This window comes from Lacerta agilis, chromosome 8 (genome assembly GCF_009819535.1).
Source record: "Lacerta agilis isolate rLacAgi1 chromosome 8, rLacAgi1.pri, whole genome shotgun sequence".
Taxonomy (NCBI): Eukaryota; Metazoa; Chordata; class Lepidosauria; order Squamata; family Lacertidae; genus Lacerta; species Lacerta agilis.
Window position 1 is genome coordinate 76,469,512 of NC_046319.1, and position 19,567 is coordinate 76,489,078.

The following is a 19,567-nucleotide window of genomic DNA, read 5'->3' on the forward strand; positions in this document are numbered from 1 at the left end:
CAAAATGAGTACTGTGTTAAAAGTAAAAAGTCCTTCATTCCACACTCCAAAGATGAGAAAGTGTTCAGTAAATGGGATGGCATTCAAATATTAGTACTTCGCCATTGTGGTCAGAGTCAGACCCTTCCCTCAGTTGGTGAGGACACCTGGAGGAAGACCTCCAAAGAGGGTCACAAAACAAGGGCAGTTTAGTATGAGGGGAAGACATTCCTACAAGACAGTTCCCAAGCCATGTAGAGCTTTGAAGGAAAACACCAGCTCTGAACTGCACTTGGGGAAACTGGTGCAGTTCTTGAACAAGGGGGCAACAGTTTATCAGTGCAAGGTGCTAGTTAGCAGCAATCTAGCTGCTGTATTCTGCACTAACAGCAGTTTCCAAACAATCTTCAAAAGGTAGCCCCACAAACAGCACATTAGAGTAGTCAGTTGAGGAAGGTTCTCTCTGCTCAGAGATGCTGTATTTGTAGGTTTGAAGGGGTTGAACATAACCCTGATTTTCTATTCTGTTTTCAAGCAACCAAAATCCAAGTCCCCAAGTCACTTTCTTATGGGCAAATAAAGAAACAAATACCTTGATTTTGCCACAAATAATAGGGTGATTACTGAAAAAGCAGCTTATTTTGCTTGTGTGAAGAAAACCTACACCTTACAAAGATATTACTAATGTTACATGAACTATCCTATGAAATCTTTTTCATTTGTGTGTGATGGTTACTTTTATTAAGGCCTATGGTGACAATAAATTATTGGCTTTTTATGAACTGATAATTGTTTACTTTCTGTGAATCTACAGCCAAGCTAACTTCTAACCAAGCAGGCTGGTGTAATCCGAGTTTCCTTTCATTATGTTGAAAGCCACTGCTCATATTGTGTCACGGTTAGCCACATCCCATTTAATATATAGCCTGTGAGATTCAGAGCCAAGAGTCAGTGTCTGGGGTTATTCATGCTCCACTAAATCTGTGGCAAGCCTCCAGCTGAAGGATCCAAACAAGTCCATGCTCGTGTTGTTGCTTTTTCCAGGTAAGGTGCATTCTTTTTTTAAGGCAAAAAAGAAGAAGAGAGGGTGGGATTAACTTACTTATCTAGAGATGATTTATGCACCTGCATAAATGTTATGGATCAGGGAATGCAGCACAGTCCCAAGCCACAATAATTCCTATGTTGTCTAGCTTGGCTTTAGCCTCATGGATCTTCAGACCATATCCAAGGATTTTTATCCAGCATGACAACATTGTCTGTGGCTAATGGGAGTTGTACTTCAAAGCATCTGGAAGGATGCTGATTAGGAAAGGCTGATCTGGGTGCTGCATTACCAGGGTGCAACTTGTTCCCAACTGCACCTCACCCACTGACCACAGGGGACAGTCAGGATCATAAATGCCGAAGAGATAATAGAATCATAGAATTGTAGAGTTGGAAGGGACCTTGAGGATCATCTAGTCCAACCCCCTGAAACAGCAGGAATATGTAGCTGTCCCGTACAGCGATCAAGCCTGCAAGCTTGGCACCATGCTCTTACCCACTGAGCTATACAGATATAATGCTTCAGTATCCTGGCTTTAACCAGCACCTTTAACTGAGCCTGGAGATGAATGGGGAGACATCTAGGTATGGTGGGAATTGCCAGCATCCCAGCCTGATTTAAGCATTATGGCCCACCACCAATTACCCTTCCGTTAAGCTAGTGTCATGCCCTAAAATGTATTTATTCTATGTATTTCTTTTTTGACAGAGTTGAGCAGCTGCTGAAGTTGAGACGCTTAGCCACAAAGATGAATGATCCAGAGCACCAAGCACTGATGAGAGACCATGAAGGTGCATCATTATTACTAAATCAGTTTTCTGCACTTTCCCCTCTCAGCCGCTCGGCCCACAGGGTTCTGGTAGTAGTGGGCCATGACGTGCCTTCACCCACAAACTTCTGTGCTATTGCATGGTGGCACAGAGTGAGCTAAGCAAAGCAGGGGGCTATTTAAGCCCATCCCACCTCCCTCCTGGCTTCTTCAGATCTTTATGGTACGTGCGGCTCTGAGGAAGCCTTGTGGAGGAAAGAGAAATCACGTGTGGCAGCAGTGGTGGTATGAGCCTGTAGTCAGGCTGCTTTAGTTTCATGCTTAAGCCGGTCAGTGCTACATCTTCCCCCTGGCCCCTGAAGCAGGAGGTTCAACCCCATCTCATTCAGCAGTGGTTCCAATTTTTTCATTTAACTTCTCCTGTGGCATGCCTCTTTATTTCATGCCTGTGGTTGCAATAGGAGGAGCCGACTGCAGCTACTACCCACCTGGTGTTTTTTTTTTTAAAAAAAATAGTAACTTTTTGCTTTCTTTCCTGTAAAACGGATTGTGATTGCACAGTTGAAACCCACGAAGCCCTTTACTGCAAAGCCCTGGCAAAGACTCTACAAGAGATTGACCCGCCAGTGACAGTGGGATTTTACGCACCATGGGGAAGAAACAAAAGAAGACTATTGGATGAAATTGAAAGTAAGTACCACCAATTCCCATGAGAAAAGAAAGTCCAGATAAGGAGACAGAATGTAAGGAGTGTGGAATAAACTGGGGCCAGGAGAAATCAATATTAAGTAATAATGGGTACAGATTAATATAAATGGTGTGCTTCTGCTTTCTTTTATAGGCCACATGCCCACGGAGGGAGAGGAAAGTGGAAGAAAGTATTCCCTGCTTTCACTCATTTGGCATATGCTTCTATGTTACCCTGCTTCCGGTTCTGAAGTACTCAAAGGTACCCGGTACATCTTCATCCATTTCGATGCCTGGGAGTATGTGGGATGTGACCACATCTGGGCTGGGATTCTTACAGCGCTGCTTGATGGAATTGAAGGAAAAAACAAAGCACTTTTTACAACTTATATGATCCTTGATGGGCAATCTTTGAAAAAAACTAAGAGAAAGAAATGGGTTTTTAAAGGATGGGCGAAGTTCTTCATTCCTGTTATAATAGGTTTGATTCTTCTTTTACTAGCAGTTAGCATGTTGATAAAGGAAGATCATTTAAAGTCGCTCTTTGGATCCACTGCTTTAGTAGGGGCTATTCTGTTTATCGCTCCTTTCATACATGTAATGACAAAGTACTACTACACACTTAAAAAGAAGCTTCAGATAGAAATTGACAGAAACACCCTCAGTGCCAAGATGGGCTTCATGAACTTTGTGAAAGAAGAAGTGGAAACCATAGCTAATTTCCTCCAGTTCCTGGGATGGATAGAGAAGCGAGAGATCCTGGTGGTCCTTAAGATCATCAATTTGGACAGGTGCACTCAGGACAAAGTGGTGGATGTTCTGGATGCCATCAACATACTTCTTTCCAACAAGGATGCCCCATTTATCTCCATCTTGGCTGCTGATCCAAGCATCCTTGTGGATTGTATTCAGAAACAAAAGAAAAACACGAATGGCTACTTGTACTTAGACCGAATTGTGTCCTTGCCCTTCTCCCTGCCGCAGATGACTCCCAAGGACAAATTAAGGCTGTTTAATGAGATTCTGAAGGTGGATTATGAGAATCCAGCTGCATGCTATTGTGAAGAAAACAACATCAAGATCACAGTAGTAGGTTTAGGAGACCCCAGCTGTAGCGAAAAGTTAAGTATTTGTAAGCACCTGATGAATAATGAATACATTCCAGGGAATTCTGCGCAACTGACGAGGGTGGTGAACACAGTCCTGACCATCTTGTCCATCACCAAGCTGGAATCGGAGGCTCCTTGGAAATATGAGGAAAAAATTGACATCAGACAGGTGATAGACTGGGTTGTTCTTTCCAACTGCTGGCCTTGCCGCCTGAGCTGGATTTTGCAATGTTTGGATGATGCCCGATACCAAAGAAAGCTTGAGGAGAGCCAGAGGAGGGAAGCTGATAGACAAGGAAGAAATCTGCTATGGAGGGAAACAGAGGAAGATGGCAAAACATTACTGGAGATTTATGATGAAAATGAGCCAGCATTGGCTAAGATTAAGAATGATATCCAAAACCTTCTGGAACTGGATGGAGATCCAGATCTTTTCAGAAGCTTCCTGGTCACCAGGTCCCATATCACAGCAAAGTGGGCCAGATATTTGGCAAATTACCTGATCAGTTTGGATCTCTCTTTGAAAAGGCCGTTTGAGTTGCTACGGGGCCTGAACAGCATAACAGCAGAGGAAGAAAAAGCAGAGAAAGGAACAGTAGAGGAAAAGGCAGCAAGTCACCATCCATTGAGGGGAGAAAGACTTTGTGCTGGCAATCAGGCAATGGCTTTTCCCACCTGCCTTGCCCGGTGCCCCACCTCTAGAAGTATTCTTCATAAGGAAGCTGTTCTGAGAGGAAGAAATGTGAGGGGGGAAAGACTCTGTGCTGGCCATGAGGCAATGGCTTTTCCCACCCGCCTTACCCGACGCCCCAGCCCTAGAAGTCTCCTTCATACGGGAGGTGTTTTCAAAAGAAGAATTATGAGGGGGGAGAGACTTTGTGCTGGCCTTCAGTCAAGGGCTTTTCCCACCCGCCTTGCCCGACGCCCCAGCCCTAGGAGTCTCCTTCATAAAGGAGCTGTTTCTGAAGGAAGAATTATGAGGGGGGAGAGACTTTGTGCTGGCCATCAGACAATGGCTTTTCCCACCTGGCTTGCCCCACCCTCCAGTCTTTCCCAGAATGTGACTTTAAGAAAAGCAGAAACATCTGAGAAGAGAGAAGAGGAGTTCAGAAATATTTTTTTAAAATAACTTTGTAAGTTGTGTGCCTTTGTTTCTCAACTTGATCCTTTTACAATGTTTTGTATATATTGTGGTATTTTATTCATTGTGAATTGCTGTTACTTTTATTGATTAAAGTTTAGTAATTATTCATTGTTATTGTTGAGAGTGAATTTCTGTTTAATTATTATTTGCTGATACATAATGTTATTGTATATGTAATGGATTATTGAATGTTACTTCATTTGATATAAATTGTTTATTTTAATGATATGTTTTTTATGATGACTTTTTGTATTAGATCAAATTGATATAAGCTGTGTGTGATCTTTGTTGTAGATTTTGTTGTTCCTTCAGCTTGTAAACAGCCTTGTGTATACTATTATAGAAAGGCGGTATACAAATTAAAAGTGAAATGGAAAAAAAAAATTAAATTAAATGAAGAGCAGTGTCACAACAGCACGACACAACCCAAACAGTTTGAAAATGCATATGGCTACAGGTGTGAGACAGCCTTCTGCATTTGTGCTGGTTGAGGTTGATGGGAGTTGTAGTCAAAGACATCTGGAGGGCACCAGGCTGAAGAGAGTCGAAGGGCTCTACAACTTCTCATTTCTCAAAAGGGTTAAAAGCAGTGCTATTTTTCTAAAAAAAGAGGTGCCAGAACTCACCATGAACACCTCACTACCTGAGAGGTGTCAGAACTGAGTTCTAGTGAGTTCCAGGGCTGGAAAAAAAGCCCTAGTTAAAAGAACCAAACACAAAAATACCCCAGAACCACCAATATCCATGACCCAGAAATTAAACATCAACCAATACTGTACTAGTTAGACATTTGGTAGACAATTTTAACAACCCTGGATCAATACTGGTTTGCCAATTAGGATGTTAAGTCAACTCTCACATCATTACCGGTATATCTCAAATGCACCTATCTCTCTGTTTCTTATGCAGGAGGCTGTCAAAGAAGGCATTAAAAAACAACAAGACAAATACTTTTAACATGCATTGTTTTAAATCAGTAGTTAATACTGTATACTGAAATGGCAGAGCTTGAAACTCAGATGGGAATCTCCCCCACCAAACCCTGAAATGGCACTGCTGCATGTGTATCACTGGAAAATGAAACACTGCGAAAATTAGGGGGTCTGTTGTCTTTTCAGGACCTACCTGAAGACCCTCTTGTCAATAAGCTATTTCCCAGTCTGCATTTGTATTTGGGTTGTTTTTAGATATTTTAATTCTTATTTGTTTGCCATCCTGGGCTCTTCTGGGAGGAAGGGCAAGACCATTTTCCTCAACTGGGCAGGAAGAGGGTGATCTGAAACTGGGAGATACTGACAACAGCACCTTGTCATGGTCAGATCACTTTCTGTTGAGATTTATGTAGGTAGAGTAAAGGCAACATTTCAGCATCTGTGTTTTTGTTTAGGCAAGCCTTCCTAGATATATAAATGTTGATGTATTTTAATTTATTTTACTGTTAATCTTTTAATTCATTTTAATTATTGTTTTTAACTGTGGTTTACGATAATTTTAATATTTCTTGTAAGCAGCTTAAAAGCGTCAATACAATAAAGTGGTACATAAATTTTATTAAATAAACCAACAAGTGCTGGTGTGTGTGTATTGAAGTATTTATATTTAACTATAAATGTTATGGAACATAATGTTGGTGAATTTGCTCTCTGATTTCCAGGATTAGTAAAAGAGTGAGTGTTATGGGCTAGAATTGATATCCGGATGCAGCTCAATACGTTAGGATGTTTGACGCAGGTTATAAGCAGTGCTGAACATGCCAGAACACAGTTCCACTCCCTTTTGAGGGGAGGACACAGGAGGGCTCTTGGACCCCGTCAGAGCATTGCGCCTCCTTTCCTAGGCTGGGCAAATGTTTTCTGGGCTTAGGGAAGGAGGTGTGAGGCTCTGACAGGATCCTGGAGCCCTGCTGCCTCATTTCCAAAGCTGGGAGGGTTTTAGGAAGGTGGCAGGATGGCTCTTGGACCCTCTCAAAGCATCGTGCCTCCTTCTCTAAGCTGTGCAAATACTTCCCAGGACTGAGGAAGGAGGTGCAAGCCTGTGTCCCAGCAGAATGTCGGATGGTATGACCCTGTGGTGAAAATAAGCATGCACAGTCAGGTACTGAGAGCGCAGAAAAAGTTATGGTATTGCCTTAAGTCATTTAATTATCATGCACCATGTAACAACTATATACAGTACCAAGATCTTAATGAAGTTTCAGTAGAACATGTATTGGTTTAACATGTAATTGTTTCTCCTGGCCCCAGGGAAAATTTGTGCCCAGAGAGTACCGGCACCTTTTTTCTTTTTCTTTGTAGAAACAAAGCACTGTCTAAAAGATCCCCACCCCTCACCTCATTCCCATGTATACATTCTGGCAGTTGAATCTGACTTCAGCTCTGGCAATGGGTCGGCATCCTCCACTGCATCCAAAGTCAGCAGGCTAACTTAGTGAGTGCAGAGGAGGGCATGTGGCACACAAAGCTGCCCTCCAACTGACAGGAAGAGCTGGAGGGGCTCCCCCTGCTTTACTCCCACCTGCAGCACCTGCCACCTGAAGCAGTTGCCTCACTCGGCCAAATGATAGGGCAGGCTCTAGTTTAATAGAAATGGTGGGAATATGAAAATCATTTCAAAAGAGATTACACATGCCTTTTCTGACTGCTTCACCCCTATCCAACACCTATGGGTGAGGCTTGAGATCTGTGTGTGCAGATTATTTATACCCCGCCCATCTGGTTGGGTTTTCCCAGCCACTCTGGGTGGCTCCCAACTGCATATTAAAAACACAATACAGCATTAAAAACTTCCCTAAACAGGGCTGCCTTAAGATGTCTTTTAAAAGTAAGATATTTGCTTATCTTACTTATCTTGCTTATCTTACCCAGCCAGATGGGTGGGGCATAAATAATAAATTATTATCATTATTGCTTGAAGGGAGGGTGTTCCACAGGGTGGATGCCACTACCAAGAAAGCCCCTCTGCCTGGTTCCCTGTAACCTCACTTCTTGCAGTTTGGGTGATTATATCTTGGGAGTGCTGGATCCAGGGGATTTGATCATGAGGCAGTAAATTTACTGTGGAAAAGAATGCTGTGCTGTTTGCCTCTTCCTGTGCTCATCTTGTATAATTGTACATAAATACAAACATTGCAAACTCACATAAGCATCCAGTGATCTCTCCTTCCAAAGGAAGCTGGCCCCAGGAAAGCAGCACCCCTGAAACCTCTTGCCATTTCAGGAAATGGGGCGCCTGTAAAAATAATGTGTGAAATTCTGCAAAATGGTACAATTTATATATATATATAATAAATGGGAGACACAATTTAGGTTTTCTTTCCCAATGTAGAAGAGAAAGGGGCCCTGGCTCTCAGGAGGGACAGGAAACGGGGATCAAAAAAGGTATTTGGTGTTAAAGAGGAACTGGAGCCTTTGAATGGAGCCCGAATACATCTATATGGTACACTTGAGGTTTTACCCCAAGCAGGGCAATATTTGCCACAGATTTGTGACCTCAAGCAAATGCTCACTTCCTGTCATAAATAAAATGCCCAGTGTTTTTATTTACATGTTGCAGAGAGATGGGAGCATTGATGTCCATGGCTCAGGAGAAATGGGGCACTGAGAGCCTAGTAGGGTTTATGGCAACCCTGCAGTGCAGTCCAATACTACAAATATTATCTTTCAAAACAAAATTAAAAAATTCCTACCAGTAGCACCTTACAGACCAACTAAGTTTGTTCTTGGTATGAGCTTTCGTGTGCATGCACACTTCTTCAGATACTGTACACTGAAACAGAAGTCACCAGAACCTTATATTCAGTGAGAGGGTGGGGAGGGCTATTACTCAGAAGGGTGGTGGGAATGGGTAATCGGCTGATAGGTGTGGTAAACCCATAGCTGTCAATTTTTCCCTTTTCTTGCGAGGAATCCTATTCGGAATAAGGGAATTTCCCTTAAAAAAAAGGGAAAAGTTGACAGCTATGGGTAAACCTGGTCCTAAAACTTTTTATTTTTTATTTTGTTTTGACTGTTGACCACTGTTAACGACTGCAATTGGTCTTACAGGAAAAAGCAAGGGGTGAGATGGCTAAAAATCATGTATAATCATGTATATATCATGTATAATGAGGTAATAATCCAATGTTTCTATTCAGACCAGGTCTCTCCATGGTTTTAAGTTTGGCAATAAGTTGCAATTCAGCAACTTCTCTTTCCAGTCTATTTCTGAATTATTATTTTTAAATATTTTGTTTTTTAAAAAATATATATTAATATTTGTTTGTTTGTTTTGTTTCAACTATGGCAGATGAACACGGCTACCTACCTGTAACTAATATTATCTTTGTGGTTTATGGCAGCCCTGTCATATCACTGTAAGATGGTCCACACTGAACATTGGTCTCAGAGCTGGAAGCGAGCAGCTTATGACAGGCCTGAACTCTTAGCCCACTGTTAATATTTTCATATGGCAGATTGAGCGGAGCTTGGAAATTAAAACGTCAGAGGCGAGCACCAGCAGGCATGTCATCTCTTCTTCCTTCCTTCCACACGTCAGTCACACATGCGAAGCTGTCCTCGGTTCTAAATGGTCCTAACACTGGAACCTTGGGGACGCTTTCTGTCACTCAACCGCCTTTTTCTCTCTGTACTTGACACTCCTGAGGTAGAGAACTACAATCCCCAGCATGCAACGGGGCAGCCCAGCACAGAGGACAGGGATTGCATCTCCCAGAATGCTCTCGGAAGACCAATCAGGCATTTGCCTCTGGCTACTTCCCTCAGGTAGGGTGAAGGTACCCCGTAGAATAGCCGATGGGTCACGAAGGACCTATCCTGATGAGCAACGGCCCCGCCTCACTTCACAACGACATGCGCCTCGGCCAATCCCTCTCGAAAACTCCCCGCGGAGGGGCGGCGCTGCCGAGGAGCGGCAGCCCACGCGACCTATCAGCGCCAGCCCCGCCTTCCGTGCCTGACAGGGGCGGTCTCTCCTCAGTCTTGAGCCTTTTCCGAGGCCGCCGTCATGGCGCTGAGCGGGGGCTGGTGGAGCCGTGCCATGGCGCGAGCGAGAGGGGCCGGCGGCCTGTTGAGGGGAGAGGCCTGGTCGTGGAAAGGGAGGGCGGCGAGGCCCAGTTCTGGGCGGGGCCCGGGACCTCCCGTCGTCTCGGAGCTGGACAAGGCTGACGCCTGGCTCCTCAGGAAAGCTCACGAGACCGGTGAGGGAAGGGCGGCGGGCGGGGGAGGGGAGCGAGGCGCGCGCAGGGAGGGGGTGGGGCCTTCGGAAGGCCGACGTGGGCGGGACTTCTGAAGGGGCGGAGCTTAAGGTCTGTTGCAGGAAGTAGATAAGACATTAAAGGGCGGCAACAGGGAGCCTTAATGTGGGCCAAGGGTCACCTCTTAGGAGCCTGCTTTTAAAAAAATAACTCCTTATTTTAGATATTTTACATTACATCTTTAACTTTAATATCCCCCAGCAATATTTTATTTTAATATCCCCCAGCAATGTGCATTGTTAAGAGTTCGGCAGAGCTCTTCGTCAGGGTAGGGACTACAATTCCCATCATCCCTAGCTAACAGGACCAGTGGTCAGGGATTATGGGAATTGTAGTCCCAAACATGTGGAGGGCCGGAGTTTGCCCATGCCTGGGGTAGGTGGTGCATAACGCAGAGTTGGAAGGGATCAGAAACACCCCCCACCACCCAAGAAACAATTACACTGGACATTGAGGTCTGCATATAGACTTAGTTGGAAGATGTGAGGCTGCAGGCTAGATCAGGTGTCAACCTATAAGTAGGATTCTAGGAAGCAGCAGCAATGGCTAATCCCCACTTTTGAAAACATTAAGCTTTGTTGTTACCTCATTCTGTCTCGTGCCAAGTGTGGGGTACCTGTGGCCCTTCAAATGTTGTTCCACAGCCAGCATGGACAGTGGTCAGCGCTGATGGGAGTTGTAGTTGGAACATCTGGAGGTCTGCATTATCTTCTTTAGTCAGACATCATTTGTGAAGAGAAACAAATCTAGCTTTATATCATCAAAGTTAGTGAGTGATTTTGTGTACTAGGCAAAACAGTCAATTGAAGTATTGCCTAGTGATTTAACTAAATATCAAAGATCCTCTTATGTGGAACATGATTTAGAACAGGGATGCAGAACTCCCACCAACCCTTACCTTTCAGTATATAGGAAGTGCCTTTTCCTGGCTTAGACCATTGGCTGTTCCAGCTCTGAATGGTCAGTTTTCTTGAATGGCATCTTCTCGCCAAGGGATCTCTCTGCACCACCTGCTTCTTCACCCTTTTAACTGTAGGTCTCAGGACAGAACCTGGGGTCTTCCACTGGCACCTGTTTGGTTACAGGTAGGTAGCCGTGTTGGTCTGCCGTAGTCGAAACAAAATAAAAAATTAAAAAATTCCTTCCAGTAGCACCTTAGAGACCAACTAAGTTGTGCATGCACACAAAAGCTCATACCAATAACAAACTTAGTTGGTCTCTAAGGTGCTACTGGAAGGAATTTTGTTTGTTTGTTTCGACCTGTTTGGTGGTTTGTTTCGTTGCCTGCCCCCTAGCTAAGACTTCATTACAGTATTGTTCAGGGTCTTTACGTACTTTTATCATGCTGTTTCTAGCTACTGCTTCAGATTTTGTAGATGCTGTAATCTTGCATTATTTCATGTATTTAAGATGTTTATATGCCACTTTTCAGCCAGACCTTTCAGAGTGGTTTAAGTAAAATTCCAACATACCAATAAAAATTCTATAATAAAACCAATACGCTCCAAGAGAATAATGTTCAATATGATTCTTGAGTGGTGATGGTTGCTGTGGTAGAGGAAACACCCAAACTGGAGTACTGCTCGGTGTTTGGCAGCTCATCGGGCTCTCTCTCTTCCCCACTTTTCTTTTGCTGTAAACCACCCTGGAATTGTTGGCATCAAGGGGTGGCATATATGGAATACGAACAAACAAGTCCTTCCTATGAAACGTGAATGCTCATTAAATCACTTTGGGTGTTTACACTGCCTTTCAACCCACCTTGCTCCCACAGTTGCTTGCAGTTGGGCTGCCAGTTGCCCACCAACTGCCTGCTCCTCCCTCCCTTTTCACTCTCAGTGGGCAGGGGGAGGAGCCACACAAGCTGTGGCTCAATGGTCTCAAGTCATCCTTACAAACAATATGAAGAATAACATGAAAAACATTAAAAGCTAAGAACATTTAAAGATACAATGGTACCTCAGGTTACAGATGCTTCAGGTTACAGATGCTTCAGGTTACAGACTCTGCTAACCCAAAAATAGTACCTCAGGTTAAGAACGTTGCTTCAGGATGAGAACAGAAATCGTGTGACGGCGGCAGCGGGGGCCCCCATTAGCTAAAGTGGTACCTCAAGTTAAGAACAGTTGCAGGTTAAGAACAGACCTCCAGAATGAATTACCGTATTTTTTGCTCCATAGGGTGCACCGGACCATAGGGCGCACCTCATTTTTAGAGGAGGAAACAAGAAAAAAAAATCTGGTTCTCCTCCAAAAGCCCTGTTTTTTTGTGTTTTTTTTTTGAGGATCAGCTCAAATTTGTGCAGCTTTTTTGCAAAGGTAAAAGCCCTGTTTTTTTGAGGATCAGCTAAAAGTTTGGCAGGTTTTTTGCAAAGGGGGAAAAGCAAAGCTTCTTTTGCAAAGGGGGGAAAAGCAAAGAGGAAAAGCCCCATTTTTATGGGGTTCCACTCACATTTCTGCAGCTTCTTAAGGAAAGGGAGCTGTTTCTACAGTTTCTAGACAGATAATCTAATCAGCCAGTCACATGTCGCTGGGGAAACAAGCAACCTCCCTCAGCAGCACATTCAACAATGGAGGGCCTGGGCAAGGGGGCGGAGCAGAAAGGGAGCTGGGGACTCTTATCTCTCTCCCGATCTCTTGCTGATCAGCTGCTGAGCGGGGTCCTTTCAACACCCCCTTTTCTCTTTGTAAAAAAAAAAAAAAGCATGATCTGCTTTTGGCCCCTGGGCAATTTGGCTCCAGCGACCACCATTCGCTCCATAAGACGCCAAGATATTTTCCCTTACTTTTTAGGAGGAAAAAAAGTATGTCTTATGGAGCGAAAAATACGGTAAGTTCTTAACCCGAGGTACCACTGTATTCAGAACTGAAACAACAGCAGCACTTTTATATCTGTTTTTGAGTGTTCAGAACGCTTCATGAATACAGTGGTACCTTGGTTTCTGAACAAGTCGGCTCCCAAATGCCACAAACCCGGAAGTATGTGTTCTGGTTTGCGAAACTTTTTGGGGAAGCCGAACGTCCATTTCAGCTGTTGGCATTGTTTCCGGGCCAGTCAGAAGCCTTGGTTTGTGAACATTTTGGAAGTCGAACGGACTTCCAGAACACATTGAGTTTGGGAACCAAGGTACCACTGTATTGTCTTAGTTAATCCTTGTAACAACCAGTCCTGTAAAGGAAGGTGATGGTTATGTTTATTAACAGTAGTACTGGACTATCATATTTTACAGGCTTACCTGGGAGTATGTCTCCGTGGGGCTTACTTCTGTGTGGATATGTGTAGGGTGTAATATTAGCATTATTAATATGTATTGATTTAATCTGATAGAAACCATGCCTGGTTAAACACAGGAGGAGATGGTTCTTATTCCCTTCCTCCTTTCTCACCAGGGTTCCTCTCCTGGTTTCGGAATGGCTTGCTGGCTACTGGCGTTGGAGTGATTTCTTACGTTCAGAGCGACATGGGGCGCGAAGCAGCTTATGGTAGGTAACAAGCAAGTCGATACTCAGGGTGGGGTGACAGGATATTGCAGATCTTTGTTTGCTGCTGTAGATAAAGGAATCATTCCATCAAAATGTTGGCATCATTGTTCTAAGAGGATGACAATCATAGAAGGGGTTACCTGTGTCAACAGGCCAAACCCTTTCCTTAGGGAGAAGGGAGAAGGCGCAAACAGTCAGCTTACATGGCGCTGAGTCATTTATCCTTTGGATCAGAAACTTGCATTGTGGGTTCATACAGGCCATACAATTGCCTCATCTGCAGTGTGCAGTGATGTGGAGCGGAAAAAATGTTGATTCATAAGATGGTTAGTAACAACAAAGGATACCCATTGTGACCACAGTATTAGGCAAGCTTGACAGTTTGAACTCTTTTAGCCTTGTTTACTAAATACAGGTGAAATATGCTAAATTACATCACTCTCCAGTCAAGGGTATCAGAAAATTCCCCCAATTTGCACAGGACACTTTTCTAATTCAATTTAAAATAGGAAACCCACATCACTGGCAGTGTTCGAAATTAGCCAGGCACATTTTGTGACTAGTGTGGGTCCAGTTGGGACCACTGGGAGATAGATCTGTGGATGCCAGGTTGGCCACTGAGGAAAGCAAAATGTCACTGAGAGAAGGATCTGAAATATTTCCTTTGTAGCTTGAATTCATTTTATTCTGCGTTGTTTTATTTGATGTTTTAATGTGTTGTAAACTGCTTGGAGATTTGTTCTTTAAAATATAAAGTGGTATAAGAATCAGAATCAGAATAATATTATCCCATGCGGTGGTGGTGGTGGGGGAACATAACCTAGATATTCCATTATGGTGACCGCAACCCAGGTTAAAGTGCCATTTGGCGATTAGATTATATATCTGAGTTTCTAACACTGATCACTGGTAATATGAGAATAAATTACAGGCCTGCCTTCAGGGCCGTGGTGAGGATAATTAACACTAAGGGTGGGTCCCCATGGGTCACTTTGTGAGACTTGGTCAAGGTCTTCCAATACAGCTGATGAAATAGAAGGTACCTAGCCTCTGGTCCCCTCTGCTCTTCAGAGAACCCACAAGCTGTATAGTTGGCATATGTAGCAGGAGAGTAGGTTTGGGTGATATATCGTTATATTGCCTAGGACTGGTATGTGGGGGCAGGCTGCGATGACAGCTTCACTCAGCAGTATTTTGCTGGTGAAACTGTCACCGCTCTTGAGTCCCTTTGCCCCCAGCACACTGAGGGAGAAACAAACTAGCTGGGAGCTACAGGCAGAGGGAATCATATTGCTGGTGATACCGCCATCGCACTCTGCCCCAGCATAGGGAGAATCAAGCTGAATCGGCGAGGTGCCATTACAGCTTGTTCCTTCCTCCCCTTCTTTAAACTGCATGGCTGAGGAGCACGCTGCTGCCTCGCCTCAGCCAAGCAATTTTATGGAGCCCCCCCCCCCCCGTCACAGCCCGCAAGGCACTGGGGTGAAAGCGCCTCAGCTCCCACAATGAGAGCTGCAGCAGTTTCACCTGGCATCTCGCCGGCGGGGCCAACGCAGCTTTTTTCAGCATCGCTGTATATCGCCAAACCGCAGTGTTGAAAACCCAGCATCACCCAGCCCTACAGGAGAGAACCCTTGCGCCATGGTCCTGCGGCTATTCCTCTCACTTCCTCTTTGGTACTGAAGCTGTAACTCTGGAGCTCAGGAAGTGGGCACTAGCATCACAGCCTGCTTTGCCCGTTTGCAAAACAGACCTGTTTATTTGCAGGTGGCTGCAGGTGGGGAGTCAAAATGGCTGGATTGAGTTACTGGATTAAGAAGACTTTGCAAACTGGAAAAGAGTGGGTTGTTCTTCTAGGCTGTTGCCGTGTGGCAAATGACTTACGGAGAGCTGTGGTTGTCCGAGGGGGAACCTACTTGAGATGCACCTTGTGCAGCATTTGTCTGTAGACACTGTACTGTCTATGACTGGGGCAGTCATTCTTCCAACATTTGGAAGAGCTAATTGATGGTTAGAGCCAGAAAGAGCTTCTCTGAATAAGTGAGTCAAAAGACAAGAGGACCTTATAAGTCTCAATTGACATTTCAGACACTAATAGCCCTTGTGATGTCATCTTCTGTAAACGGCATCCAGAAGAGCAAACAATTCTATACCTTGAAAGTCAGACAGGGACGGTTTCAGTTTGTGGCTTTATGCAGTGACCTTGGACAGTTTGCTTATCCCTAGGACAAAGCTGGGTGGGGAGAAGTAGCCCACTTTAAAAGCTCAAGTGTGGCCAGCACCGGCAGTTAAGAGGCTGAGGATCCACTGAGTTGCAGGTGTATTCCCTTTGCCCACATGGAATGCCCAGGAAGGAGTAGCAGGTGTGCAGAGAGGAAGGTAGCAGGAGCAGAGGGTTTGTTCTTTGAAATGAAGACTTGAACTCTTTAAGCCTGAATAAAATGGAAAGTCGAAATTGATGTGCCCTGAAGTCTGTGAAATAAAGCAGGGGAGGAGACAAGAGGAGGCAGGGTTTGACCGCATCAGGACTGGGGAACCTGTCGCCCTTCCAACGTCGCTGGACTACGACTATAACAGTTGACCATTGACCACACGAGCTGATGAGGGTTGGAGATCACAAGTTTCCCTACTCTGTACTGCATTCTTGCTTGCTTATAAGAAATCTACATTACAGGGGCCCAGCAGAATTCCTTTGTGAGATGTTGGCCCCCTGGCCTTCTGCTCCCTAAGCACCAAGCTGTGCCAGCAGGTGCTTCACTGTCCTCTTCACTCCATTTTTGTATGTCCACCTACCCAACTGGGTAACAATCTCTCAATTCTTTCCCCATTTACCTTGCCCGCCCCCCAGCACTTGCAGTCAGGCCAACACTTGAGGCTGATGCTGCAAAGAGTAGCGCTTGTTCCTTACGCCAGAGGCTAGGGCACCAGAACATACACTTGGCCCCTTAAAGTGGTTCTCCCTCCTTCCTCATTTTAAAGGAAATTCAGCACGCTGATAATTATGCAGATTGCAATGACCTATAAGCTTGCATAATTCCGTCATCTTCCAAATGTAAATAGCTTTTTCCTAAAAACAAGCCACAGTTCTGCGGATAAGCTGCATTTAGTTCATTGGCTTTTCTCCAGATACTGGGTTCTTTACAGTATCCTCACCTCTTTCACCTCAGTGCAGTTCTGTGTCAGGAGAGGGAGGTCGCTGGATGGGGCTCTGTGAGAAGGCAGGAAGAGTAGTCTCAGTTTGTGGCATACCCAGTTGCTGCCAGCTTTCTGATAAGGACTGCTTTGATGCAGGAATTTAAACGGGCATCTTTTGGTACTTTGCTGGGTCTGGCGTTACACACTGAGACCATCCACAGCCAAGCCCCAGGTTTTCGTCTGAAGCAGAGAAAGTTTTTGGGTAGCTTCTCTCCCCAAGGCAAATGTGGGAGAGCCCAGTGACAGGCATTGGCTAGTGGCTCGCAAACAATCCTACACTTGAGGAGCTGCTATGGCACTGGTTTTCCTGCACAGGAACTGCAGGGAGTAGTGTCACAATATTGTGCAAGCCCCACAAGTCCCTCGCAGACTGTCATGTGTCCTTCATTCCCTTTGGCTGCAGTGAAGTGGACAAGTTTGTTTTAATGTATCCTCCTCCATATGCAATGCAGAAGCTAGGCACGCAAGTAGAAAACCAGAGTTTTAGGTATAGCATCTTCTTGGATTGCACCAGCTTTGGTAAAAATCCCACTCTCATCACAGACACTATATATATGTGGGTGGGTGGGTTGGTGAGTGAGTGAGAGAGAGGAGAGAGAGGAGAGAGAGAGAGAGAGAGAGAGAGAGTAGCAGTTTACACAGCAAGTCAATATTGTTGGGATATGGAGGGCTGCCTGAAAAAGATTTAGTCACTGGTCTTAAATCTGTCAACTGGTTCCAAAACAGTGTTTCTCAGTTATGCCACAGTGGGGCAGTGGATCCTCATACTTGAAACTGAGCTGCAGTTAGTTGTGTTGGTGTTTGTGTTTATAAACAGCATTTGTGCGTTTTGAGAAATGACATAGTTGTACAGGTATGAAGGGGTGGTGGTGAGGAATAATTCTGGTCAAGCTTTATCTTTGATGAGGCCAGTGGAGTAGGCATGGTTTCTTTTTGGGTTCATCATGCTGGAAATAGGAAATTACCTCTGCAAGACAGGTGTGCGTGTCAAACATTCCAACTGAATCCCTCCCACCTCCCCAGGCTTTTCACACCAGATTCCCTGTCCCAGTGGGATCTTGCCCTCCACCACTACAGCAGGAGATGTGGAGTGGGTCTCTTGTGTATCAAAATAACCTCCAGATTTGGAGGAACAGATTACATACTTCCTTTTCTGAGCCTGTGCCACTTCTGGTGAATAGGGAAACTCAGTAGAGATTGGTAACCATATTAATTCAGACACAGGAAGTAGGCAGAGATTAACAGAGACCTATGCAGGCTTTAGAGTCATGTAGAACTTTCATCAATGGTTTGTTTTTCAAACCCATGAAGAGCCTTGGTTTCGTCTTGAAGGCATGCGTGCTCCTAGACCAAACTTAGTTGGTCTAATAAAATTTCATGTTACTTTTTAATGTCAGCTGGAAGGTCTGAAATTCATAAAGAACACATAATAATTAATAAGGGATTTCTCCCCTCCAGTATAAGCCCATCCAGACGTACATAGGTTTTTCCCCCCATAGAATCAGAGTTGGGAAGAGACCGTTTTAGTAGAAGGCTGTTGAATTGTATAGATAGGCATATTCACTGCTTAGTACTGCCCCAATGCTGACTTCAGTATCTCCTTGCAGGTTTCTTCATCCTGGGTGGAATCTGTGTCTCGTACGGCAGCGCCTCCTACCCTCGTCAGCCTCTTCCTCCTCCGTCGCACCATGATGCTGTCCTTTTCCACAGCTCTCCTGAACTGTGCTGCAGTCACCACTGTGGCACTGTTCTGGCTGTGCGCCATCTCCCTCTACATTGGGCGCTTGGAGGTGGAGATCATCCAGGACGACCCCAGTGACAAGTGCCAGGACAAGAAAAAGGAGGACGGGAAGTCGGATAAGTGAAGGCCCAGTTGGCTTGTGCAGACACGCGATTGTATTCTGTGGACTGAGCTTTTAAGGCCACCCCACCCGGCATGTTTGAATCCTTCTGCCTTTAGGGCCGAAGGGCAAGGACAGGTGGCTTCCTTGCAAACAAGAGACAAGCGGGTGTGTTGGCTGCTTTGTATTTATTTTAGGTTTTCCAGATGGGCTCTGGGAAGTGACAGTAGCAAAAATCAGGTCACCGGCAACGACAAAGAAAGGGATTGTTCAGAGGACACTCTGCTGAGCCAGCAGCATGCATTCTTGTTGAACTGGGATCTCTGGCACGTAAGCATTCTGATGACGTTGGTCTTGCTCTGCTCTGCTCCCCCCGCTTCAACCAGTTAATTGATACGCTAGCTGATTATTTATCAGCTAAAGATATTGTAAGAAATGTCCAGCTATCTTGGCACCTCCTGTAAAGCTTGGCCCTGCTTTTCCAGTGTTGCTTATGCTCCCCAATCCTCCTGCTCCTCACATATCAGGTATATCTCTTCTGCCACTGGCCCATGCCTTCTTTGCTCCACCTGTCCAGATCAGTTGACATTTGTATTAAAGACACCAAAACCAACTGCTCACACTCTTTCCTCTGATAGCAAGCCAGGCACACAGCTCTTGTTTTTTAGGTGGGGAGACTTACTTCTACGTACAAAAACAATTTCGTACGTTCTGCCTGTTGGCACCTAAGGCCATCTTCTCCCTTCATAGCTTCCCACAATTTTCACATCAAGGTGTGAGGATGGTTCTTGAGATAAGGTGGGACCCTTGAGGAATGGAATCCAGAAGTTCCCTTGCACCCCTGCTATAAAGGTTGGCACAATCCTACTCTTCACATTGTAGCTCGCTACTCCAGTGAAGCTGCCAGGGCCCACCACCATCACAAATGCCTGCCCTTGCCACCCCCCCCCTCCCCACAATGCTGGGTAGCTGCATCTACAAGCCACCAGTTAACATTTCCCAGCATGTCCTGGAAAGGCACTACATTGAGCACTCTGGAGCACTGAGAGAAGCTAGAACTAC

General features: G+C 44.9%; 2 protein-coding genes across 2 annotated transcripts; both read left to right on the forward strand.

Moving 5' to 3' along the window:
• Positions 1 to 1,709: 1,709 nt before the first annotated feature.
• LOC117052045 (NTPase KAP family P-loop domain-containing protein 1-like) lies at positions 1,710 to 7,784 on the forward strand. Its single transcript, XM_033158772.1, has 4 exons — positions 1,710 to 1,818; positions 2,358 to 2,486; positions 2,638 to 4,483; positions 7,727 to 7,784. Exons 1-4 carry the CDS (start codon positions 1,716 to 1,718, stop codon positions 7,782 to 7,784), a joined length of 2,136 nt encoding a protein of 711 aa, XP_033014663.1. The 5' UTR covers positions 1,710 to 1,715.
• Positions 7,785 to 9,705: 1,921 nt separating this feature from the next.
• Positions 9,706 to 19,118, forward strand: TMEM160 (transmembrane protein 160). The gene is given in 4 exon segments (XM_033158417.1): positions 9,706 to 9,930; positions 13,377 to 13,469; positions 18,272 to 18,321; positions 18,323 to 19,118. Coding segments are annotated over 4 exon segments (543 nt in total). The 5' UTR covers positions 9,706 to 9,737; the 3' UTR covers positions 18,530 to 19,118.
• Positions 19,119 to 19,567: the final 449 nt, after the last annotated feature.